At 43.9% G+C, this 27,706-nt stretch overlaps 1 protein-coding gene across 1 annotated transcript in view; it reads right to left on the reverse strand.

Annotated features, from left to right (window-relative positions):
* The window catches only part of GPR137B (G protein-coupled receptor 137B), a 75,778-nt gene that overhangs the window by 23,065 nt on the left and 25,007 nt on the right, over window positions 1-27,706 (reverse strand). The window contains exons 2-5 of the mRNA XM_033198281.1: window positions 24,362-24,411; window positions 13,945-14,167; window positions 12,734-12,883; window positions 8,781-8,909 (exon numbers count right to left, since the gene is read on the reverse strand). Coding sequence (XP_033054172.1) covers window positions 8,781-8,909; window positions 12,734-12,883; window positions 13,945-14,167; window positions 24,362-24,411 — 552 coding nt within the window. The remainder of the gene's footprint in view (window positions 1-8,780; window positions 8,910-12,733; window positions 12,884-13,944; window positions 14,168-24,361; window positions 24,412-27,706) is intronic.

Below are 27,706 nucleotides of genomic sequence, written 5' to 3' on the forward strand. Positions count from 1 at the left end.
GATTTCTGCATCTCCAACTGAGGTGTCTGGTTCTTCTCACTGGGACTGGTTGGACGGTGGGTGCAGCTCACAAACGGCGAGCCAAAGCAGGGTAGGGTGTTGCCTCAACCGGGAAGCGCAAGAGGTGGGGGTATTTTCCCCCCTACCCAAGGGAAGCCGTGAGGGACTGCGCCTGAGGAACCGTGCACACTCCAGCCCAGATACTGTGCTTTTCCCATGGTCTTCACAACCTGCAGACCAGGAGATGCCCTCCGGTGCCTACCCCACCAGGGCCCTGGGTTTCAAGCACAAAACTGGGCAGCCGTGTAGGCAGACACTGAACTAGTTGCAGGAGGTTTGTTTTGTTTTGTTTTTGTTTTTTCCCCCATACCCCAGTGGCACCTGGAACACCAGCGAGACAGAACCGTTCTCTCCCCTGGAAAGGGGGCTGAAGCCAGGGAGCCAAGTAGTCTTGCTCGGCAGGTCCCACGTCCATGGAGCCCAGCAAACTAAGATCCACTGGTTTGAAATTCTCGCTGCCAGCACAGCAGCAGTCTGAGGTTGACCTGGGACGCTCGAGCTTGGTATGGGGAGGGGTGTCCACCATTACTGAGGCTTGAGTAGGCGGTTTTACCCTCACAGTATAAACAAAGTCTCTGGGAAGTTCGAACTGGGCGGAGCCCACAGCAGCTCAGCAAGGCCACTCTGGCCAGACTGCTAGATTTCTCCTCTCTGGGCAGGGCATCTCTGAAAAAGAGGCAGCAGCCCCAGTCAGGGACTTATAGATAAAACCCCCATCTCCTGGGACAGAACACCTGGGGGAAGGGGCAGGTGTGGGCACAGCTTCAGCAGACTTAAGTGTCCCTATCTGATGGCTCTGAAGAGAGAAGAAGATCTCCCAGCACTGCGTTCAAGCTCTGCTAAGGGTAAGACTGCCTCCTGAAGTGGGTTGATGACCACTGTGTATCCTGACTGGGAGATACCTCCCAGTAGGGGCTGACAGACACCTCATACAGGAGAGCTCTGGCTGGCATCTGGCAGGTGCCCCCCTGGGACAAAGCTTCTCAGAGGAAAGAACAGGCAGCAATCTTTGCTGTTCTGCAGCCTCTGCTGGTGATACCCAGGCAAACAGGGTCTGGAGTGGACCTCTAGCAGACGTGCAGCAGAGGGACCTGACTGTTAGAAGGAAAACTAACATCAGAAAGGAAGATCACGTCCACTCAGAGACCCCATCCGAAGGTCACCAACATCAAAGACCAAAGGTAGATAAATCCACAAAGATGGGGAGAAATCAGCACAAAAAGGCTGAAAATTCCAAAAACCAGAATGCTGCTTTTCTTCCAAAGGATCACAACTCACCAACAAGGGAACAAAACTGGACGGAGAATGAATTTGATGAACTGACAGAAGTAGGCTTCAGAAGGTGGGTAATAACAAACTCCTCCGAGCTAAAGCAGCATGTTCTAACCCAATGCAAGGACGCTAAGAACCTTGAAAAAAGGTTAGATGAACTGCTAACTACAATAACGAGTTTAGAGAAGAATATAAATAACCTGATGGAGCTGAAAAACACAGCACAAGAACTTCATGAACCATACACAAGTATCAAGAGCTGAATTGATCAAGTGGAAGAAAGGATATGAGACTGAAGATCAACTTAATGAAATAAAGTGAGAAGACAAGATTAGAGAAAAAAGAATAAAAAGGAATGAACAAAGTCTCTAAGAAATATGGAACTATGTGAAAAGACCAAATCTACATTTGATTGATGTACCTGAACGTGATGTGGAGAATGGAACCAAGTTGGAAAACACTCTTCAGGATATTATCCAGGAGAACTTCCCCAACCTAGCAAGACAGGCCAATATTTAAATTCAGGATATACAGAGAATACCTCAAAGATACTCCTAGAGAAGAACAACCCCAAGATACATAATCATCAGAATCACCTAGGTTTAAACAAAGGAAAAAATGTTAAGGGCAGCCAGAGAGAAAGGTTGGGTTACCCACAAAGGGAAGCCTATCAGACTAACAGCAGATCTCTCTGCAGAAACCCTACAAGCCAGAAGAGAGTAGGGGCCAATATTCAACATTCTTAAAGAAAATTTTCAACTCAGAATTTCATATCCAGCCAAACTAAGCTTCATAAGTAAAGGAGAAATAAAATCCATTACAGACAAGCAAATGCTGAGAGATTTTGTCACCACCAGGCCTGCCTTACAAGAGCTCCTGAAGGAAGCACTAAATATGGAAAGGAACAACCGGTACCAGCCACTGCAAAAACATACCAAATTGTAAAGACCATCAACACTATGAAGAAACTACATCAACTAACGGGCAAAATAACCAGCTAGCATCATAATGTCAGGATCAAATTCACACATAACAATATTAACCTTAAATGTAAATGGACTAAACGCCCCAATTAAAAGACACAAACTGGCACACTGGATAAAGAGTCAAGACCTATCAGTATGCTGTATTCAGGAGACCCATCTCACGTGAAAAGACACATATAGGCTCAAACTAAAGGGATGGAGGAATACTTACCAAGCAAATGGAAAGCAAAAAAAAAAAAGCAAGCAGGAATTTCAATCCTAATCTCTGATAAAATAGACTTTAAACCAACAAAGATCAAAAGAGACAAGGCTGTTAAACATAATGGTAAAGGGATCAATGCAACAAGAAGAGCTAACTATCCTAAATATATATGCATCCAATACAGGAGCACCCAGATTCATAAAGGAAGTTCTTAGAGACCTACAAAGACACTTAGACTCCCACACAACAATAGTGGGAGACTTTAACACCCCACTGTCAATATTAGATCAACGAGACATAAAATTAAGGATATTCAGGACTTGAACTCAACTCTAGACCAAGTGGACCTAATAGATGTCTACAGAACTCTCTACCCCAAATTAACAGAATATACATTCTTCTCAGCACCTCATCTCATTTATTCTAAAATTGACCACATAATTGGAAGTAAAACACTCCTCAACAAATGCAAAAGAACAGAAATCATAACAGTCTTTCAGACCACAGTGCAATCAAATTAGAACTCAGGATTAAGAAACTCACTCAAAACCGCACAACTACATGGAAACTGAACAACCTGCTCCTGAATGACTACTGGGTAAATAACAAAATTAAGGCAGAAATAAAGATCTTCTTTGAAACCAGTGAGAAAAAGACACAATGTACCAGAATCTCTGGGACACACTTAAAGCAGTGTGTAGAGGGAAATTTATAGCACAAAATGCCCACAAAAGAAAGCAGGAAAGATCTAAAATTGACACCCTAACATCACAATTAAAAGAACTAGAGAAGCAAGAGCAAACACATTCAAAAGCTAGCAGAAGAAATAACTAAGATCAGAGCAGAGCTAAAGGAGATTGAGACATGAAAAACCCTTCCAGGAGCTGGGTTTTTTGAAAAGATCAACAAAATAGACCACTAGCCAGACTAATAAAGAAGAAAAGAGAGAAGAATCAAAAATAGACACAATAAAAAAATGATATAGGGGATATCACTACTGATATATCACTACTGATCCCACAGAAATACAAACTACCATCAAAGAATACTATAAACACATCTACGCAAATAAACTAGAAAATCGAGAAGAAATGGATAAATTCCTGGACACATATACCCTCCCAAGTCTAAACCAGGAAGAAGTCGAATCCCTGAATAGACCAATAACAAGTTCTGAAATTGAGGCAGTAATTAATAACCTACCAACCAAAAAAAGTCCAGGACCAGAAAGATTCACAGCCGAATTCTACCAGAGATACAAAAAGGAGTTGGTACCATTCCTTCTGAAACCATTCTAAATAACAGAAAAAGAGGGAATCCTCCCTAATTCATTGTAATGAGGCCAGCATCACCCTGATAACAAAACCTGGCAGAGACACAACAAAAAAAAAAAAAGAAAATTTCAGACCAATATCCCTGATGAACATCGATGCAAAAATCCTCAATAAAATACTGGCAAACATAATCTAGCAGCACATCAAAAAGCTTATCCACCACGATCAAGTCAGCTTCATATCTGGGATGCAAGGTTGGTTCAACATATACAAATCAACAAACATAATCCATCACATAAACAGAACCAATGACAAAAGCCACATGATTAACTCAAAAGATGCAGACCTTCATTCAGCAAAATTCAACACCCCTTCATGCTAAAAACTCCATAAACTAGGTATTGATGGAACGTATCTTAAAATAATATCTATTTATAACAAACCCACAGCCAATATCATACTGAATGGGCAAAAACTGGAAGCATTCCCTTTGAAAACTGGCACAAGGATGCCCTCTCTTACCACTCCTATTCAACATAGTATTAGAAGTTCTGGCCAGGGCAATCAGGCAAGAGAAAGAAATCAAGGGTATTCAAATAGGAAAAGAGGAAGTCAAATTGTCTCTGTTTGCAGATGACATGACCATATATTTAGAAAACCCCATTGTCTCAGCCCAAAATCTCCTTAAGCTGATAAGCAACTTCAGCAAAGTCTCAGGATACAAAATCAATATGCAAAAATCACAAGCATTCCTACATACCAATAACAGACAAACAGCCAAATCATAAGTAAACTCCCATTCACAATTGCTACTAAAATAATAAAATACCTAGAAATACAACTTACAAGGGATGTGAAGGACCTCTTCAAGGAGAACTACAAACCACTGCTCAAGGAAATTGGAGGATACAAACAAATGGAAAAACATTCCATGCTCCTGGATAGGAAGAATCAATGTCATGAAAATGGCCATACTGCCCAAAGTAATTTATAGATTCAATGCTATTCCCATTAAGCTACCATTGACTTTCTTAACAGAATTGGAAAAAACTACTTTGAACTTCATATGGAACCAAAAAAGAGCCCGCATAGCCAAGACAATACTAAGCAAAAAGAACAAAGCTGGAGGCATCATGCTACCTGACTTCAAACTATACTACAAGGCTACAGTAACCAAAATAGCAATGAACTGGTACCAAAACAGATATATAGACCAATGGAACAGAACAGAAGCCTCAGAAATAACACCACACATCTACAACCATCTGATCTTTGACAAACCTGACACAAACAAGCAATGGGGAAAGGATTCCCTATTTAATAAATGGTGTTGGGAAAACTGGGTAGCCATATGCAAAAAACTGAAACTGAACCCCTTCCTTACACCTTATACAAAAATTAACTCAGGATGGTTTAAAGAGTTAAACGTAAGACCTAAAACCATAAAAATCCAAGAAGAAAACCTAGGCAATACTATTCAGGACATAGGCATGGGCAAAGACTTCATTCTAAAACACCAAAAGCAATGGCAACAAAAGCCAAAATTGACAAATGGGATCTAATTAAATTAAAGAGTTTCTGCACAGCAGAAGAAACTATTATTAGAGCGAACAGGCAGCCTACAGAATGGGAGAAAATGTTTGTGATCTATCCACCTGACAAAGGGCTAATACGCAGAATCTACAAAGAACTTAAATTTACAAGAAAAAAACAACCCCATCAAAAAGTGGGCAAAGGATATGAACAGACACTTCTCAAAAGAAGACATTTATGCAGCCAACAAACATATGAAAAAATGCTCATCACTGGTCGTTAGAGAAATGCAAATCAAAACCACAATGAGATACCATCATACCAGTTAGAATGGCGATCCAACAGATACTGGAGAGGACATGGAGAAACAGGAACACTTTTACACTGTTGGTTGTAGTGTAAATTAGTTCAACCATTGTGGAAGACAATGTGGTGATTCCTCAAGGATCTAGAACTAGAAATACCATTTGACCCAGCAATCCCATTACTGGGTATATACACAAAGGAATCTAAATCATTCTACTATAAAGACACATGCACATGCATGTTTATTGCAGCACTGTTCACAATAGCAAAGACTTGGAACCAACCCAAATGTCCATCAATAATAGACTGGATAAAGAACATGTGGCACATATACACCATGGAGTACTATGCAAGCATAAAAAGGGATACGTTCATGTCCTTCGCAGGGACATGGATGAAGCTGGAAACCATCATTCTCAGCAAGTTAACACAAGAACAGAAAACCAAACACTGCATGTTCTCATTGAACAATGAGAACACATGGACACAGGGAGGGGAACATCACACACCAGGACCTGTCGTGGGGTGGGGAGCTAGGGGAGGGAGAGCATTAAGAGAAATACCTAATGTAGGTGACCGGTTGATGGGTGCAGCAAACCACCACAGCACATGTATACCTATGTAACAAAACTACACATTCTGCACATGTACCCCAGAACTTAAAGTATTAAAAAAAAAAACCCAGTGATGTCCACCAATGGATGAATGAGTAAGCAAAATGTGGTCTGTCCATACAATGAAATATTTATTTGGCAATAAAAAGGAATTAAGTACAAATATATGTTACAACGTAGATGAATCCTGAAAAGCATTCTGCTAAGTGAAAGAAGCCAGTCACAAAGCCCCACATGCTCTATGATTCCATTCCTATGGAAGTCGAGACTAGGGAAATCTGTAGACACAAGAGATTATAGTGGCTTATGTCCAGGAGTAGGTCAGGGACAGAAAGGAAATGGGAAATGACAGATGATAGTATGGGGTTTCCTTCTGAGATGATGAAAGTGTTCTAAAATTGGCTGTGGTGATGGCTGCACATATGTGAATATCCCCCAAACCATTGAAGTATACACATGAAATGGGTGAATTACATAAGTGAGTTACATCTCAATAAAGCTGTTTTTAAAAGAAAAAAAAAAAGACAGCCAGGAGTTTGAGACCAGCCTGGGCAACACGGCTCATGAAAGTAATCCCTGCTACATGCGAGACTGAAGCGAGAGAATCGCTTAAGCCCAGGAGGTCAAGGCTGAGGTGAGCTGTGACTGTGCCACTGTACTCCAGCCTGGGTGACAGAGCAAGACCCCTGTCTCAAAAAAGAAAAGGACAAGGACAGAGATTCTCAAACTTTACAGTTCATTCAGACCACTTGGAGTGCTTATTTAAAATGTACATTCCCAGAATCTACCGCAGAGATTCTGGTCTGGGTCTCCAACACGACCTAAGAATATTTACACGAAGCGCCCTGAGGGATTCTGATACGGATGGTAAAGAGCCGCACTTTAAGGATCTCCTTACCTAGACTCTGAAGTTTGGCTCTAATGATGCCAAGTTTAGAGACCTGTTTGCACCAAATGAATGATGGATAAAAATGTTAGATGACATTTTTTAAAAATGCCCCACCTGCAGTGTATTCCTTTAAAGGTGATGGGTATGAGTTAAGTTATAGATTTCCTCACAAAAGAATATTAGACCTTTTTCCTGTGTAATTACAGAAGTTATAGATAGGACTATTAGGTCATATATATTAAGAATATAATTTCTTCTCAAAACCTTATGATGCCAGAGAAGGCTACAGCGTAGCACAGGGATTAAAACCATGGACTCACACGGGCGGGGTGGCCTACGCCTATAATCCCAGCACTTTGGGAGGCCGAGGCAGGTGGATCACCTGAGGTCAGGAGTTCAAGACCAGGGTGGCCAACATAGTAAAACCCTGTCTCTACTAAAAATACAAAAATTAGCTGGGTATGGTGGTGGGCATCTGTAGTCCCAGCTACTCAGGAGGCTGAGGCAGGAGAATTGCTTGAACCCGGGAGGCGGAGGTTGCAGTGAGTCAAGATCATGCCACTACACTCCAGCTTGGGCAACAGAGTGAGACTTCATCTCAAAAAAAAACAAACAAAACAAAACAAACAAACCAGAAACACTACCATTGACTCTGGAACCAGACTGCTTGGTTTGAAGCCTGGCTATGTCTCTGGCTTCCAAAAACAAGATAAAACACAGGTCAGTCATCTGGGTATAAAATAAGAATTGTGAATTATTAGAGGATGTTACTCATCTATGCCTTCCTCACCACCTGCCCTTTGCTCACATTGCCCCAAATCCACTCACTGTATTTTTTCTATGGGTTTCATAGATCAGTAAGTCAAAAAGCTACCACTAGTTTGTGTGGTTGGAATAATTTACAGAACAAGGCTCCCAGGTGGTTTCTCACGCTACTTGGTTTTGCATTTTCTGTCCTGTCCCCATAAAGACATTTATATAAAGTTGGATGAACAGAAATGTGACCAAACTAGGAAAGCAGCTTTAGCATTCCTTGCAATAATGTTTCTTATTGGCCTATCCTCCCATTCCCTAGTCACCATCTGGCATACTATTTCCTATGAGAATTTCCTATTTCCTATTTCTATTTCTAGAAATAGAAATAGGAAAAGAAAATATTCTCTATTCTATTCTATTATAGAATAGAGAATATTCTAAAATAGAATATTCTAGAATATTCTAATAGAATAGAGAATATTCTCTATTCTATTCTAGAATATTCTATTTCTAGAAATAGAAAAAGAAAATATTCTCTATTTTCCTTTGCTAGTAGAAAAGCTTCTGTATTTGGTGTGTAGCAAGTCCAAGTCTCAAATACTAGTGAGGCAATGTTGCATTAAAAAAATAATCACGTTCCCCAGGCCTTAAGATGCAACTTAAAACACTTTCATTTCTTTTGTAAAATAAAACTAAGCTGAAAAACATTTTCCCTCAAAAAATAAGGGAAATGAATGTCTCAATAAAATAGTCAAGGAAACTTTTCATACCACCACAGAGTGGAAGAGGCCCTCTTCTCTAGTGAAAAGTGAAGAAAAAGTTCTAACTGCAGGTTTCATGATCACAATCAGGAGATATTTTCTTACAAATATAAAACGGTTTACTTACAAGGTCCTTTGTAGGATTTCTAACTCGGAAGAAATAAACTACTAAGGTGGTAGGTAAAAGCTCCCAAACAAATAGCACCACTCCAAATAATACGTATCCAGCATCTCCCAGCTGATTCTTTAAATCTGCCTGTTAGAGAGGGAGAGGGAGAGCCATTAGACCAAGGCAAGAGGAAATCATTTGATTCCTTCTAACATGAACAGAGAACAATTCTAATACTATAGTACAATTCATTCCCCTATATTTTAGAATGTACTATAGAATATACTATGTTAATATTTCTATTTAAAGTATTAAAATATAGTATAGTACATTCTCCTAAAATATGCACATTGAAACCAAATAGTAATGGTCTAGACCTCAGACAGGGATTATTGAAACCATATGGGATAATGATTATCTTCTTCAAAATATTCAGACAGAAACTTCTAACCTATGATGTTTTAACACTTCATGCCCCCAAAACTCTTAAGTCCAAATTCACACTCTCACTTAAATCTAAGCTAATTTTCTTCAACAATGGAATAGTGAGAAGGTTATGCTGCCTGCTCCTAAATTCTTGAGAGCAGCATATAACTATCATCCCTTAGTCTCATCCCTAGGATAAAGAGGTCAACTCTCAAACTTTTCTTCACATAAACCATATCCTGTTGTTTACCCTTTAAAACCTACTGTAGGCTAGCTTGTCTAGAAAAACAATCCTCAGAGCCTAAGGTGTTTGGTATGCGGCTGAGTGAGATGGCCAGAGAGCTTGGTGGAGCAGTGTTCTCTCTTCAGAACAGAAGGAAGGTTCGTGAGGAAAGTGCATGGTTGGGTTTGGGCAACCATATCAGAAAGGCCATTGTTTCAAAGAAAGAATGTACCTTCAAAGGCCCAAAACACCTACGCTTAACCGTTTTGCCTTCTCTGTAACAGCATACTTAAAGCATGGTAACCAAAACTACTCAGGCTACTTTCAGAAAAATCACTCTCCTACTTCCTCTACATCACATCTCAATCATGTGTTCTTTTTTGATTCTGCACAAATAAGGTATATAACTGTGGTCATTTGTTTTGCTTGCTCCTAGATTATTTTGGTGGCAACACACATCTAGATAACCATAAATATCCCATAAAAATAGAAGAATTGTAAAGATTGTCATATTTTAAATCTATTGCAATTATAAATTTTATATATATATATTTTTTGTTTGTGTGTTTGTTTGTTTTGAGACAGGGTCTTGCTCCATTACCCAGGCTACAGTGCAGTGGTGTGATCACAGCTCACCACAGCCTTCAGCTCCTGGGCTCAAGTGATCCTCCCAAGCAGCTGGGACTACAGATGTGCATCAACATGCCTGGCTAATTTTTTAATTTTAATTTTTTATTTTTTGTAGAGATGAGGTCTCAAACTTCTGGCCTCAAGTGATCCTCCCAAATGCCAGGATTACAGACTACTGTACCCACCCATAAATTTTTTTGTTGCTTTTAAGTGAAAGCAAGATGAGGAAAGTACAGAAATAAAGAATGGCTACTCCTCCATATACAGAATTTATAGGCAGAGCACCCATGCATTCTTAAATGAAAGAAAAACTGAAGTAATTTTGTTAAAACCAAATCTTTGTTGTTTAATGGATACAGAGTTTCAGTTTAGGAAGATGAGGAAATTCTAGAGATGGATGGTGATGATGGCTGCACAACACTGAATGTACTTAATGCCAGTGAACTGTACACTTAAAAATGGTTAAAATCGGGCCAGGCAATGGTGGCTCATGCCTGTAATCCCAGCACTTTGGGAGGCTGAGGTGGGCGGATCACGAGGTCAGGAGTTCAAGACCAGCCTGGCCAATACGGTGAAGGCCCATCTCCACTAAAAATACAAAAAATTAGCCGGGCGTGGTGGCACTCGCCTGTATTCCCAGCTACTCAGGAGGCTGAGGCAGAAGAATCGTTTGAACCCGGGAGGTGGAGGTTGCAGTGAGCTGAGATTGTACCGCTGCACTCCAGCCTGGTGACAGAGAGAGACTCCATCTCAAAAAAAAAAAAAGGTTAAAATAGCAAATATTAAAATGTTATGTATATTTTACTACAATACAAAATCAAATCCTTTGTGTATTATACTTGTCTCTAATTAATCATTGTTTAAAGTTTATATTTTCATATACTTGATTTCCTCAAAATAGTGCACACCCTTAGCAGTGCCTTGCCCAGCTTTCTGCCATCCTGTGTTTGTCATATTGGTTTGGGTTCAGAGGTGTGGTTTTAATCCTTTCTAATTATAACACAATGTTCCCTTGTCCTCACAGGTTTAGCTTATCATGATCATTTTATTCTTTCTTCCACTATCTACATGCAGCTGAGGGTTTGAGCACTGTTGAGATGTTAGAAGCACATTCATAGATGGTTAGGTATTCAATACTTTTCCAGGAAAAGCTAAGGAAGCTCTGCAAATCAATCTAATACATTTATAATAGGGAAGTTACATTTCTTTACTGTTAATGGCTAATCTGTGTGTCTCTTTTCCTTAGTGGACCATAAAGCTCCCAAAGGGCAGGGAATGAGTCTGTTCGGTTTTGTATCCCTGGCATTTTTCTCAGTGCCCAAGATAAGGGGAAAAAAAATGCTGTTTGTCAAATGAGTGAATGGTGGTTCATTCTCATTGTTGTTTTGAGTTTTTGTGAGTGTGGATGGCAGATGACATTTCATTACCTTTGTTCATTTGCTTTATGACTCGTCACTTATACATGTATAGAATGCATTTTTAGAAGGAGTATCATACTGCAACAACTAGTGCCATGAGCTTTTTTAAAACTTTAATATCCTCAGTCACTTTTGTCTAGATTTTCTCAAATGCCGTGTACATACTCTATCAAAAATCATTCTCTTCCTGAGGAGGATGATGACCAAAAAAAATTCTCATAACTTCACAGTCCTATGTATTTTCTGAAATCTGAATACAATTTGCTTAATCTTTGCAAATGTCACCCTTTAATAATACCATCTTACATTTATATGGAAGCATGTTAAAAAAAAAATTAAGTACTGGCTGGCGCGGTGGCTTACGCCTGTAATCCCAGCACTTTGGGAGACCGAGGCGGGTGGATCACCTGAGGTCAGGAGTTCGAGACCAGCCTGGCCAACACGGTGAAACCCCATCTCTACTAAAAATACAAAAAATTAGCCAGGTATGGTAGCAGGCGCCTGTAATCCCAGCTACTCTGGAGGCTGAGGCAGGAGAATCGCTTGAACCTCGGAGGCAGAGGTTGCAGTGAGCTGAGGTCGCACCATTGCACTCCAGCCTGGGCAACAAGAGCAAAACTCCGTCTCAAAAAAAAAACAAAAACAAAAATTAAGTACTGCTTAACATGAGCCCTAAGAGGTAAATTGGAGTGAAAAGTATGTGTGTACACATGTGTGGATACATACACACATATATGTAATCTCCTGGTTTTCTCAAAAGACATGTGAAAGGGAATGAGGCAGGTGCTGTGATCCCATCTGACATGAGTTCAGATGCCACACAGGGAAGTGACCTCTCAAGGTCACTCAGTCATTCACCAGCAGAAACAAGGAGCCTGTACTTCTCTGCCATGTGAACCACTGAAATGCAAATACAGCCAGCCCTCCATATTGGTGGGTTCCACATCTGCGGACTCAACCAACCGCAGATCAAAAATATTTGAAAATAACAAAATACTAATAACAATTAAAAATAGACATTTTCAAACAATGTAGTGTAACAACTGTTTACATAGCATTTGTGTTGTATTTGGTATTGTAAGTCATCTAGAGATTAATTTAAAGCATACAGAAGGATGTGTGTAGTCTGCATGCAGATACTACACCATTTTATATCAGGGACTTGAGCATCGAGATTTTGGTATCTTCTGGAGTCCTGGAACCAGTGCCTCGAGGATACCAAGGGTCAACTGTGGTCCCTGGTCAGGTGACACCTCCTCAGCGCCCCCACTGACCTGGTCTGATACATTGTACCAGTCGTAATCAAAGGAATGGACACTCTTGTTCTGAGAAAATGACAGGATGAACAGGTTGTAGCAGGCCCGAGAGGTGTAAAGCAGTATTATGGTGACACCGATGGCAGTCACTTGACACACGGAGGAGCCCTGGAAAAGAGGAAGCAGGAGGTATGGGCCACTACAGGTCCAAGACACCAGCCCCTTCCCCAGCCCCTGCCTGGTATCAGTCTGGTAAAGCCCTTTGGGATCTCGGGGCACTGTGGTCTCGTTGGGTCTTCCATCAGAGTCCTTTTCACACTCCTTCTTCCTACAATTTCAAGTATCTTCATAAGGACCCTAGGACTTGGTTTGGAGATGCCTTTAACGGGGTTAAAATATGCACCATTTTCCCGAGGCCTAGAGTGTACGAGCAAGAAAGTCAGATGGCTTCTTTGCTAAATCTCTGATGGCTGCTGCTCAGCTCCAAGAGGATCTTCTTGGCTTCTACACGCAGCAGGTGAGCCCAGGCCAGGGCCTTTGGCTCAAGGAGGCAAGTAAACAATCTCAGAGGGACAATGGCTTGGAGGCTGGGAATACAGGAGCCCTCATGTGACTCTGGGCTTGGAATTATGTGGACATCAGTGATTTGTGCCCCACATTATGAAGCTATCAATTTCCAAAGACAGTTAAAAGACTCCTAGCTCAAAACGGATAATTAACATGACCAAAAAACTAAAACCGGCTTTTGAGTACTGTTATTAGACAGTCAGTCATTAACTAAATCTGAGATACTATTTTCTTTTGCCAGTAGTGCTTTATTAGCTTGTGTGCCACAGAGGTGAGCTCACGAGGTCAGGAGATCAAGACCATCCAGGCTAACACAGTGAAACCCCGTCTCTACTAAAAATACAAAAAATTAGCCAGGCGTGGTGGCAGGTGCCTGTAGTCCCAGCTACTCGGGAGGCTAAGGCAGGAGAATGGTGTGAACTCGGGAGGTAGAGCTTGCATTGAGCCAAGACCACGCCACGGCACTCCAGCCTGGGCAACAGAGCGAGACTCCATCTCAAAAAAAAAAAAAAGCCTTGAGTAGCCCCTGTGTGGGACACAATAAAACAGAGAACGTCAAGGCAAAATCAAGTCTAAAATTCATCAAAATGCACTTTTGCAAACCAGGAAACTATTTTTAGAACATGTTTCATGGGAGGGATCTTGACCACATTTCCACCTACCTTGGACTCCAAGTAAATGTTGGCTAAGGACATCTTAGAGATTTTGTAGAGACAGATGGAGAGAGAGACAGCACACAGCACGAACAGTGTGTCATTAATGGCCACTCGCACGGAGACGATAACCTTCCTCTCCCAATTTCCCGTCTTTACCAGCACAGCACAGGTTAAATTCACCAACAGGAAAACAAGGCTGATGAAGAGGGAGGCCAGGTAGAGGGGCAACCTGGAAAGCATGAGAGAAACTTGTCAACTGCCCATCCCAGGTCCATCTAGAAGGAAACTGTGATGTGTTTTGGTGAACTGCTAGAAGCAGACACACCAAAGGTTACATTTAAGAGCTTGGACAGCCAGGTGCGGTGGCTCCTGCCTGTAATCCCAGCACTTTGGGAGGCCGAGGCAGGCAGATCACGAGGTCAGGAGATCAAGACCATCCTGGCTAACACGGTGAAACCCTGTCTCTACTAAAAATATAAAAAAATAGCTGGGCATGGTGGCGGGCACCTCTAGTCCCAGCTACTCGGGAGGCTGAGGCAGGAGAATGGCGTGAACCTGGGAGGCGGAGCTTGCAGTGAGCTGAGATCGCATCACTGCACTCCAGCCTGGGGAACAGAACAAGACTCCATCTCAAAAAAAAAAAAAGAGCTTGGACTTTGGCAGTAGACGTTCCCAGATTCAAATTACAAACTGACCCCAAATTGTGGCTCTGGATGGTCCTTTACTTCTCTGAACCCCACTTTCCCTATCTGTGGGATGTTGTTAGGACTGACAGCTCACATACGTTGGCTGGCGTGGACACTCACTGAGCGCTCCCTACTCACAGCGAAGAGTGGAGAGCACAGCTGGGGACGGGGTTTTACAGGCATTCTGACAACTCCACATTGTCAGAATTAACTTAGGCCAAATGCAACCTCTCTGAGCCTTGGTTACATCACTTGAAAATAAGACTACATAATACCTACCTTATTTATAGGTCTTTTGTGGGGATTAGATGAGATAATGAATTTGTATAACGCATTTTACCCCCAAAAGTCATTACTGACATAGAGTCCAGAGAGCACTCACTAATGTGATTAAAAATCTGCCACAGGCTGGGTGCAGTGGCTCACGCCTATAATCCCAGTACTTTGGGAGGCCGAGGTGGGCGGATTGCTTGAGGTCAGGAGTTCAAGACCAGCCTGGCCAACATGGTGAAACGCCATCTCTACTAAAAATGCAAAAATTAGCTGGGCGTGGTGGCACGCACTTGTAATCCCAGCTACTCAGGAGGCTAAGGCAGGAGAATCACTTGAACCGGGAGGTGGAGCTTGCAGTGAGCCGAGATCGCGCCATTGCACTCTAGCCTGAGTGACACAGCGAGACTCAGTCTCAAAAAAAAAAAAAAACATGCCACGGAAACGCAAAACTCTACTTCATTGGCCATTTTTAACCTGTAGTTTCTCAGAGCTACACATTTCCTAAGTGACCTGTGTAAAATCTATGGGAAAACCCAGACATGGAAACTGGGATTCTAGTCCCAGATCTAGACATGCCACTGATGATGAGGGAGGGGGTAGGGAGAGGGACGGGGCAGGGAGAGGGAGTGGGTAAGGAGAGGCGGGGGTAGAAGAGAAAGAGGCAGACAGAGAAAAACAGAGAGGAGCAGAGGGTATGGGCCAAAGAGACCTTGGTTCCAGCCCACCCAGGTCCATGCCCAGCTGCAGTTTTATTTCCTGCCTTCAGATTCCAGTGTGACATAACAACCCCCACTTACTCAGGCTAATCTGAATGGCATTTTATGTCTTGTAATTAATAATGTACTACCCACTGGCAAATCTCTCACATAACTTTCAGAACCCAGTTCTACCAAAGAACTTTGTCTACCCGGCTCCCGCTCATCCTCTAGATCTTAGCTCAAACAGCACTGCAGCAAACACACCCCGACTCTCCCTGTACCTCCATGCATGCACACACACCATGGGTACACAGGCAGTCAGGTTTCTCTGACATCTGCTCTCCTGGTCCCCTGTATTTTCACTTCACAGACTCATCACAGTTTATAACAAAACAGACGGGCGACCATCTGATCAATGCCTGTGTCTCCCTAGACAGAAAGTCCCGTGGAAAATGAGACTCTCCATTTCCACTCTCTCCATCCACGCTGTAGGTGGCAGGGTCTCCATGAAGAAGGCTTAAGAGGGAGGGAAGAAGGAGTCGGTCCAAAAAGCATGACATCAGCTCTCAAGAGCTGCCCTTTTATTTCCTATGAATGCTCTAGCACAGCAGCTGCTACGTCTTCCCCTGGCTAGTGGGGAAATGACCCATCATAGGGGAATTAAACAACTTTCTGGGGAGGCAGAAAGGACTGCAGGCTTCTCGCTGCACAGCCCTGTGCTGGGGGCTGGCTGCTCATCAGGCTCATGCTGAGAGAGTGGGATGAAGACGAGGCGGCCCGGGCCTCCAAGAGCTCAGGGGGGCAGGAAGGTGCCACAGTAAGGAACGTGTGTGCCCTGGAGGAGCGATAAAATACTTGCATCAGACAGATGAGCAAGTCGGACATGCAAGAGGGGAGCCGCCACCCCAGCATGGCTGCAGTGGGATGGGAACAGCACCCCCCACCCCCCAAAGCTGTGTGATGATGGGGAACACTGTGAAGTCTTGGGGATTCGACCTCACATGTCATGATGCACTCAGAGCTTTTCAAACAGACATTAATGATTTGCCACGGACAGATTCTTTTCTAGGCCCTGATCGCTGAGCAAGTCCCCTCATTCATGTCACAGGCCCTGCTGTTCCCTCCGCACCTCCAACCTCTTCCCCACCAGACTGTGGGCATGAGAGGGGCAGCCCCACCCTCCCACATCCCCAGCCTCAAAATGCCATGTCAGGCTCCCACTAAGTGCCCTATCTTTCAATTCTATGACACACTCTTTGCTTCATGTTCTCATGTTTCCACAGTCAGGATCACCTTGCACTATGGAACACTGCATTCAGCGTGGGAGTGCTTCTTCTCCTCCTGGAACCTGTTGTAAAGCCCTGGGTGTAGGAGGGTCAGAATCAGGAAACTGAAATTTGCATGAGACCTTAAGCCAGTCGCCTAATCAAGCAAGCCCCGCGGCTTCCTCCTCTCTAGAGCTGGAGGTGTTCCGTGTCAGTCTCTTGGGGCCATGGAGTGGGCCAGGGAAATCATGCCTATGGAGCTTTGAGGGCAGCGTCTGGCTTACAGGTTTTCATGTGCTCTGCCCCATGTTCTCGTAGTGATGGGGGAATCAGGGGAGGGGAGTATGGGCCAAAGGAGCTGTGGAGAGAGACAAAGGCAGGGCCACTTGGGAGTTACCAAAAATCTGTATTCCAGATTCTCAAAAGCCCTGCTTTTATTGTTTCATCTGCTGTGCTTCTGTGAAGAGCGCTAGGATAGAAACATCTAGAACCAGCTAGCCATGGGCCTATTGTTTCTGGACCCTTGCTGGTGTGTACACACATTCCACGTAAGCAGCCACTGATGTTTTCCAGATGATTCCTTGTGGGTGCTGTTTGAAATACAGTTGACCCTTGAGCAATACAGGTTTGAACTGTGCAGGGCCACTTATGTATGGATTTTCCTCCACTGCCACCCTTGACACAGCAAGACCTTCCTCTCCCTCCTCCTCTTCCACTTACTCAGCATAAACACAATGAGGATGAAGGCCTTGATGATCATCCGCTTCCACTTAATGAGTAGAAAATTTGTTTTCTCTTAGGATTTTCTGTATTTTTGAAGAGACAGCATCTGTGTCACTGAGGCTGGAATGCAGTGGCATAAGCATGGCTCACTGCAGCCACGAACTCCTGGCCTCAAGTGATCCTCCCGTCTCCGCCTCCCAAAGTGCTGGGATTACAGCTGTAAGCCACCGCACCTGGCCTACGCTCTTCCTCAGAAAATATACTTTTTTCTGTAGCTTCAATCAGGACTTTTGTACGACTGACTTCAAACATCTTTTATCTCAAGCCACGCCTCTGATCTGAGTTCCAGACTTATGTCCCTAACAGCCTGCCATTCGGAGGCCCTGCCCCCTCAAGCCAGCATGTCCCAAACTCAATTCCAGATGTCCTTTTTTTTTGAGTTGGGGTCTTGCTCTGTCACCCAGACTGGAGTGCAGTGATGCAATCCTAGCTCACTGCAACCCTGAACTCCCGGGCTCAAGCGATTCTCCCACTTAAGCTTCCTTAGTAGCCAGGACTACAAGCACGTGCCACCACGCCCAGCCCCACTGTCCCTCTTCTAACACGCCTCTAACTATTCCTATTTCTGTTAAAGGTGCCATAGCTTTTCATAGACTCTTTAACTGTAATGTGCTTCTTTGATTCCATCCACCCCCTATGTAATCCATTGTCAAGGTCAGTAGATTCTTCATTCCCACTCTATCCATGCCTCCTGTGCCAGCCCCACACACTGTCTCATGCCTCTGACCAGAACTAATGTAGTTTCCTAATTCACCTTTGCCCTAAGGCCCCACCCCGTATCTTCCAGACCCAAGCACTCAAGAGGCCGCTCTATCTATGGACAGGCTACATGCTAATCAAGCTGGTCAACTCCATGTTTTTTTTTATTTATTTTTTTGAGACAGAGTCTGGCTCTGTCGCCCAGGCTGCAGTGCAGTGGCACGATCTCAGCTCACTGCGAGCTCCGCCTCCCGGGTTCACGCCATTCTCCTGCCTCAACCTCCCAAGTAGCTGGGACTACAGGCGCCCGCCACCATACCCGGCTAATTTTTTGTATTTTCAGTAGAGATGGGGTTTCACCGTGTTAGTCAGAATGGTCTCGATCTTCTGACCTCGTGATCTGCCCGCCTCGGCCTCCCAAAGTACTGGGATTACAGGCGTAAGTCACCGCGCCCGGTCAACTCCATGTTTTAAACATGTCCGGGTGTCTCCACCTCCCGTCTTTCTGCAAGCTGATTTTTCTGCCTGGAATCTTCCTCTCCCTTGATTTTTATGTATCAAATCCTATTCTCTGAGGCTTTAGGAGGCTTTGTTTAGTCTACTAAACAAAAGCCTGTTATTATCTTAAGAAAGGAGGCTGTGTTGGGAGATTTGAAACAATATGGAAAAAATATGTGTGATCTAACATCAAGTTAAAAAGTCAGGATGCAAAATTGGAAATGCAATACAGACATCAATTTTGTCTTGGGAAATCTGTATAAAAAAGTGGAATACATCATTGTATTTCCTTAGGGCTGGAGGGGGGTTTATGTTGGGAGGAAGGAAAGTTCAGTGGACTTGCTTGCTTTCTTTCCACATGTCTATATTCACAAAATGTCTATCTTTTTCTATTTCATAATTTTTTTCCTAATACGCTTGTTACCACTTTTATAATGCAAAACCATCTTGCAAAACAAGTTTTTTTCCCTCTATGCCTGCAGCTGTGGTAGAAAGGGAGCGACCTGGAGCTGTAGTGAGAGAGTTTTAAAAGGGGGCCAGAATAACTGTATCAAAAAAGTATGTTTTCACAGAAACAGAGTTTTGTACATTGCCCCCAAAACTACTTCTTTTTAACCTAAACCATAGGGCCAGGATAAATAGCTCATCTTGGCATGATGACAGAAATGACCCAAAGAAATAAAACAATCAGTGTGACCCCGCATCTGGGAAGACCACTTTGCTTGTAGGACCAGAAGGATCAGTGCTGCTGGTCAGCAGATGCAGGCGTGAGGCGAGTCTTCAAGGCAGCCAACACAGCAGCGCCTGACCACCTCCCACTGGGAGGGGACAGAAGCAAGGGGCTGTAAAGCATGCTTTAAATGTATCTCCCAATACCATCGCTTCCTTCCTTCCTTCTTCCCTCCCTCCCCCCTTCCTTCTTCTTTCTGTTCCCCCCCTCCCTTCCTTTCTCTTTCCTTCCCTCCCTTTCTTCCTTTTTTTTTTTTTTTTTTTGGGGGGGTGAGGTCTTGCTCTGTCACCAGGCTAGAGAGCAGTAGTGCAATCACAGCTCACTGCAGCTTCAATATCCTAGGCTCAAGCGAGTCTGTCACCTCGGCATTCTGAGTAGCCGGGAATACAGACGCGCACCACCACGCCCAGCTGAATTTTTTTTGTTGTTGTTGTGATGGGCTCTTGCTCTGCTGTCACGGCTGGTCTTGAACTCCAGGGTTCAAGAGATGCTCCCACCTCAGCCTCCAAAGCGCTGGGATTACAAACATAAGCCACTGCTTTTTCACTTAAAGAAAGGGAAAAGCAGGCCAGGCGTGGTGGCGTGTACCTGTAATCCCAGCACTCTGGGAAGCCGAGGAGGGAGAGTCGCTTGAGTCCAGGAGTTCAAGACCAGCCTGGGCAACACAGCAAGACTCTGTCTCTACAATTTTTTTTTTTTTTTTTATAGCTGGATGTGGTGACATGCACATGTATTCCCAGCTACTCAGGAAGCTGAGGCAGGAGGATCGCTTGAGCCCAGGAGATTAAGGCTGTAGTGAGCTATGATTGCACCACCGCCACTGCACTCCGGCCTGGTTGAGACCTTGTCTCTTTTTTAAAAAAAAAAAGAAAAAAGAAAAAAAAAAGGAAAACCTGGCTCACTATATTTTTTACTTATTTACAAAATCACAAAGCTAGAGGGCAAACAGTGGAAAATGTTTAAAATCAACGTGTTCTTGAGCACTCCCATGCCAAATGTTCACATTTCTTAAACCAAATAAATTAAAATACATAGACTGAGAAAGAGAAAGCCTGAATTAAATTGCCTTCCACTCCAGCAAAACTCTGAGCTAGCAGATGTGGGAGGGCAGAGGAGATTTTAAGTGAAAAATAAAGTGGTTCCTGGCTGAGCTGAATATAAATTATCTTCAAAACCAGTGAATTACTACAGGAATAGATTGGAGTGGAAAGTTTCAACTAGTTCTAGACTAATGGCTCATGTTTTATTTCAAGCGAGTCATGATTAAATTAGAGAAGCCAATCTATTTAGAAGCCAACATACCAAAGCATCTCAAGGGAGAGACTGTGGCCTGAAATGTCTCTAGTGGCATCTGGTTTAAGAGAACTGAGGAATTCTATAGATGAGACTAAAGATATGCCTACACAGGAATAACTCCTAGTATTTCTTTACATTTGGCAACAAAATCACTAGGACTAGGTTAACAGGCATCTCCCATTGAAACCTCACCCTCTTGTCTCAAGGAACTCTCCAACTTCGCTGGCCCAAACATCTCACTTTTTTTTTTTTTTTTTTTTTTTTGAGATGGCGTTTTTGTTCTTGTTGCCCAGGCTGGTATGCAATGGCGTACGTAATCTCAGCTCACTGCAACCTCGACCTCTTGGGTTCAAGTGATTCTCCTGCCTCAGCCTCCCAAGTAGCTGGGATTACAGGCGTGCACCACCACGGCTGGCTAATTTTTGTATTTTTAGTAGGGACAGGATTTCACCATGTTGGCCAGGATGGTCTTGAACTCCTGACCTCAGGTGATCTGCCCACCTCGGCCTCCCAAAGTGCTGGGATTACAGACGTGAGCCACCATGCCAGGTCCCAAACATCTCATTTTTAACATCTGGATCCAACTATATTTCTCCCCATCTTCTCCCTTCATTTCTGCAAATCCCTTCCCAATAAAATGCAGCCATAACTGTCAGCACAGCCTGTCTTTGAGGTACACTTTGGCTCAAGGATCAAGCGAGGACTACACCATGCACATATCTTCTCACCTGAAGACTCCAGTCCTTGTGCTCAGAGGTTGAAAGCTTTTAAACAATTTCCCTTCTGACCAGTGCTTTCATATTTCACCTCTAGAAGACATTTAATTACCCTAGCCTCAACTGCTTCCAAGATAAAATCAGTTCCATGGTCTAATCAGACAGAATGTTCTCCACATCCATCTTCACTCATGCTTTGATGTACATTTCTGGTTGGGGGCATGCAGGGCAAAGACTACAGATGCAGAGGCAAGGCTACTATTTTGTTACTGGAGAAGACAGGGAACTGTCTACTTGTACTTTACATAGGTTGAACATCCCTAACCTGAAAATTCAAAATCTGAAATGCTCCAAAATCTGAAACTTTCTGAGTATCAATCAACATGATGCTACAATTGGAGAATTCCACACTGGACTTTATGTGATGGATTGCAGTCAAAACACAGTTAAAACTGTTTTATGCTGAATTATTAAAAATATTGTATAAAATTGCCTTCAAGAGATGTGTATAAGGTATATCTGAAACATAAATACATTTCATGTTAGACTTGTATCCCATCCAATCCCCTCATCTCTCATTATGTATACACAAATATTTCTTTTTCCTTTTTTTTTTTTTTTTGAGACAGAGTCCGCTCTGTTGCTCAGGCTGGAGTGCAGTGGCGTGATCTCCACACACTGCAACCTCCACCCCTTAGGCTTAAGCAATTCTCCCATCTCAGCCTCCTGGGTAGCTGGGATTACAGGCGCCTGCCACCACACCCAGCTAATTTTTGTGTTTTTAGTAGAAACGAGGTTTCACCATGTTGGTCAGACTGGTCTCAAACTTCTGACCTCAAACGATCCACCCTCTTCAGCCTCCCAAAGTGCTGGGATTACAGGAGTGAGCCACTGTGCCCAGCCTGTATATGCAGATATTTCAAAATCCAATCTGAAATCTGAAATACTTTTGGTCCCAAGCATTTCAGATTAGGGACACTCAACCTGCCCTTTAAATTGCTCTCCTTGGGACCAACATCATTTCATAGCGGACGCTGAGGTTCCACCTGAGTTTGGCAGAGACGTGAACTGAGCCACGTGCAAAGCAGTGAAGGGAGACAGCAAGATCAGGTGAAAAACAAAATAAAGCCCAGGACGGTGAGTCTTGGGGCTCATATCTTGGTCCAGGCACCTTCATAGAACTTTCTGAACTTCAGAGAAACTTTCTGAACTGGTTTCCTTGGATATAAACTCAGGATTAAACTATTACACCTTCAGAATTTTAAGTAAAAAGTCTTTACATATTTTTAGATGATATATATTTAAATAAAATATGTATACAATTTAACATATTTTTAAAAATGATAAAATAATTTTTCATTTTGACCCAAGGAGGCGATGCCCAGAGTCACCTTTTCAGAAATGTTTGCCAGAGGCAGTGGAGTTCTCCTGGGCAGAGACGCCAGAACCCCTGGACTCACACTGCACCCCCTCGCCTCTTCCAGAGGCCTGTTCTCCTCCCCCAACCCCAGTCAAACCTGACCATTCTTTTTCTTTTTTTTCTTTTTGAGGCAGATTCTCACTCTCTTGCCCAGGCTGGAGCACAGTGGTACAATCTTGGCTCACTGAAACCTCTGCCTTCTGAGCTCAAGTGATTCTCCCACCTCAGCCTCCTAAGTAGCTGAGACAACAGATGTGCGCTACCTCGCCCAGATAGTTTTCGTATTTTTAGTAGAGACAGGGTTTCACTGTGTTGGCCAGGCTGGTCTCGAACTCCTGACCTCAAGTGATCCGCCCACCTCGGCCTCCCAAAGTGCTGGGATTACAGGCGTGAGCCTCTGTGCCCGGCCAAACCTGACTATTCTTTAAGCCACTGGTTCTTGGCCTTAGGAAAGTCATAGGCCTCTTTGAAAGTCTGGGGAGAGCTATGAACCCTACATAGGAAAATGCAGATCCCCTTCCTCACATAACTTAAGAGGTTCCCTTCCAGATTACACTCCGGCACAAGCCTCTCTTCTTCCACAAAATGTCCATGCTTTTGGCATGCTGCATATCCTGCTTTGCCTGATTCTGCAAGCCTTTGTGTTAAGCCATCTTTACAAATATAGTGTCCACTTCTCAACTATAATACATTCTTCCTCGTGGTGCCTAACTGAGCACTGAACGGTCAGAACGGTATTTCTGGATGTGGATGGATACCCTGCAAGTAGCTGTGTAGCAACTTAGGGTTCAGTGGGCTCTGAAGTTCTGGAAAACAAGAAGCCAGAGCCTACCAGCAGCTGAGACAAGGCGCGTAAGGCCACCAGGTGGTAGGCTGCAGGGGCGAGGCCCTTCCACAGCTGAAGCTGAAGCTGCACCTGCACCTGTACCTGCACCTGCACCTGCAGTGGGAGCATGGGAGGGGCAGGATGGGGAACGGGGAGCACCTGGCAGAGCACCTGGCAAAGCACCGCATCTTCAAAGAACCCTATTTCCTTCTGCTGAGGCTCTTACTTCTCAGAAAGGTTTAGAGGCAACATACACCTATTTTATTCCCATCCATCTCCTCCTGTTAGGAAAGGCACCAGGCTCTTGTTTCTGAACTGGTAAGTATGATGCAAGCCCCCACGGTTCATGAAGTCATGATTCGATGACCTGTCACCGGCAATGCACACGATGCTTGTGGGCAGCCAGCCAGCAGGCAGGACTGCTTCCGGCGGCTCACAGAGCAGCGATGTGTGCAAACCCTGATGGAGAGATGAGACTCACATGTCGGCACTTTCCCCTTCTACCACAGAAAGAGATGCCCCGCGGTACTTACCGGTATTTGAGTAATTCTGGAGAATATTTTGACTTGGCTTTGAAAATCACCTGCAACAACAGAAAAACATGGCAAGTTGACAGAACCAGACTGATACCATCACTGGGAATTCCTCTGCCCCTGCATCCCCCGGCGCTGGGGCACGTATTTTGTAATTGAAACATCCATATTTGTTATGCCAAACATTTTTTATGTTGCACATACAGTTTTAACAGTAAAGGAATTTGAACATGGTTAAAAAAAAGAAAACAAAAGTAAATGTATTACTAGTCTACCATGGCCAACTATTTCTCTTAAGATTTTTTTTTTTTTTTTTTTGAGATGGAATTTCACTCCCGTTGCCCAAGCTGGAGTGCAGTGGCGCCATTTCGGCTCACTGCAACCTCTGCCTCCTGGGTTCAAGTGATTCTCCTGCCTCAGCCTCCCGAGTAGCTGGGATTACAGGTGTCACCACACCCAGTTAATTTTTGTATTTTCAGTAGAGATGGGATTTCACCATGTTGGCCAGGCTGGTCTTGAACTCCTGGCCTCAGGTGATCCACCAGCCTCAGCCTCCCAAAGTGCTGGGATTACAGGCATGAGCCACCACACCCGGCCTTAAGATTCTTATTTAAGATAAGCAGTTCACTCTCTTTATTAGCATTTTTCCTGGCACCAAATTAGTAAGTGTCTGCCTACCCAGGCCTCAAACACTGCAGTACATTTAAAATAACAAAACATCTCTGGACTATGGAAGTATCACACTGGACTGTTTTCTAAAACAGAAATATTGCAGACTGGCATTTCTCAAGCTCTTTTATAAGTCTTCACAATTGCTGAATTGCCCACACACACTGAAAGGCAGAGAGCCTGGCAGAACCTTCAAGAAGGTGAAGAGGAGCAGAAAGTAGGCGTCCACGCATGCTTCCGCTCCCCAGACAGGGAGGCTGCTACTGCTACAGCATGTGCTGGAGATTCAAGCAGGGGCCCAGGCTCATGGGGATCTCAGTGGGCGAGGAGAGTCTCTGGGGACTGGGGTAGCTCATGGAGCAGTTATACATAAGCACATGGATCCCTGGTGTTTATTTGTTTTTTTTTGTTTGTTTGTTTTTTTGTTTTTTTGTTTTGAGACGGAGTCTCGCTCTGTCCCCCGGGCTGGAGTGCAGTGGCCGGATCTCAGCTCACTGCAAGCTCCGCCTCCCGGGTTTACGCCATTCTCCTGCCTCAGCCTCCGCAGTAGCTGGGACTACAGGCGCCCGCCACCTCGCCCGGCTAGATTTTTGTATTTTTTTAGTAGAGACGGGGTTTCACCGTGTTAGCCAGGATGGTCTCGATCTCCTGACCTCGTGATCCGCCCGTCTCGGCCTCCCAAAGTGCTAGGATTACAGGCTTGAGCCACCGCGCCCGGCCGATCCCTGGTGTTTAATAGGGTTGCAGTACAGTACTGGGAGAAGACAGAAAGGGTGTGGAAGACTGAAGGAGAGAGGATAGCTTTTCAGAAACAATCTGTCCAGCATCTGAAGACCCCCATTCCAGCAAGTCTGGACTCTTTGACCAACATCTCTCCATTCTCCCACCACAGCCCCTGGCAACCACCACTGTACTCTCTGTTTCTACGAGTTCTAACCTGTTTAGATTCCACATATAAGCAGGATCTATTTGTCTTTCTGTGCCTGGCTTCTTTCACTTAGCGTAGTGTCCTCCAGCCATGTTGACTAAGTCCTGAGGAGTTCTACGGCCTGGTGACTACAGTCTGTAACAATGTATACTTGAAATTTGCTAAGAGAGATCTTAAGTGTTCTCACCACAAAACAAGGGTGGGCAACTATGTAAGGTGATGGATATGTTATTAACTAGCTTGATTGTGGGAATCATTCCTCATGTATATGTATTATCAAAACATCACAGTGCACACTTTGAATATATTCCATCTTTGTCAATTATACCTCAATGAAGCTGGGGTGGGGAAAGAAGACTCAGATTCCCCACTTGCAAGCAAACTGCTCTCCATGGAGTTCCTAAACCCACCCTCAGCCTCTGGGCCTTTCCTCCCACAGCCCCCTGAAGCTCCTGAACCCCAGTGCTCAACGTGCATACCCGCCTGGTCCTCCTCTCCCTCATGAATCCCCCGGTCACATCCACTCTCCGCTGCTTCTCAGGGAGGTGGCTGAAGTGGGAGGATCGCTTGTGCCCAGGAGTTCGGGACCACCCTCGCCAACATAGTGTGAGGCCTCAGCTCTTAAAAAAAACCGTAAGATAATGATCTTATGATGGCCAGGCACGGTGGCTCACACCTGACCTCCAGTGCTCCACCCACCTCGGCCTCCCAAAGTGCTGGGATTACAGGCGTGAGCCACTGTGCCCGGCCATTCCTAAAGACTTTTAAGCAAGCACCTCTTCCCTTTTGTAACATCCTCCGAGCTTCACAGGTGAGCCTTCCAACCTTCTAGAAGAATTATTTGGTTCTGCTGTGAGTTTTCTCTTTGTCATAAATCCTTTTTGGAAATAGGTAAGAGGTAGGGATTTACACCATATATACATTAAAATATTTTTCTCTGGTAATGGTGCAACAGATGACTCAGTACAGCGACCCTCCTTTAAAGAAGTCCTGGTTCCGCTTTATCTGACAACTCCCCACGGGATTTTAGTCAAGACACATCACCTTTGGTATTTCTCTGATACCCATTAAAGGACATGTTACCAAACAACCTCTCTTAGAAACAAGAAATAGATGAATACATGACTCCAAAGTTCCATTACAAAATTGCTACCGATTTCATGTAACGTAGAACAATGCCCTTCTGTTAAACAGTCCTAAGGGATCTTGCTTTTAATAACTGAGGCTTCTTCACAAATGCCAAAGTGAGAAGAAGAAACTACAGAATTTTTTAAAAAGTGTTTGGCCCATTCAATATAAAAATCTGTTTTGGTATTTGGCCCACTTAGTGGGGTTTACTGAGTGGTAGGGAACTCAGTTCAACGCTCCTGGATTACACTTATCCAACACATAAAGTGGCTATATTGCAGCGCTCCGGGCCACCATATATAAATGCTCATATGCTTTGCCCCAACAATTCCACTTGTAAGAATTTATTCTGAGGCAGGCCTCCTCAAGCTGTCCCAGCAGAACTGGAAATTGGTAAGAAATATTACTGAAAATAAATGTCATGTGATCAAACAAGTTTAGAAACTGCTAGGAAAACTTTCTCCCCCTGCAGGAATTCTCAGAGCCTTTCAAAGGCAGATACATTGTCAATCTTCAAGAGAAACATACGGTAGACAGTGGCTTTCCAAATTTATTTGACCAATTACAGCCTTCCTAATGCGTGTTCCCGGGAATAGAGTTTGGGAAGCACTGCACCATGG

The sequence above is a fragment of the Trachypithecus francoisi genome, unplaced genomic scaffold (genome assembly GCF_009764315.1).
Source record: "Trachypithecus francoisi isolate TF-2019V2 unplaced genomic scaffold, Tfra_2.0 Lachesis_group5, whole genome shotgun sequence".
Taxonomy (NCBI): domain Eukaryota; kingdom Metazoa; phylum Chordata; class Mammalia; order Primates; family Cercopithecidae; genus Trachypithecus; species Trachypithecus francoisi.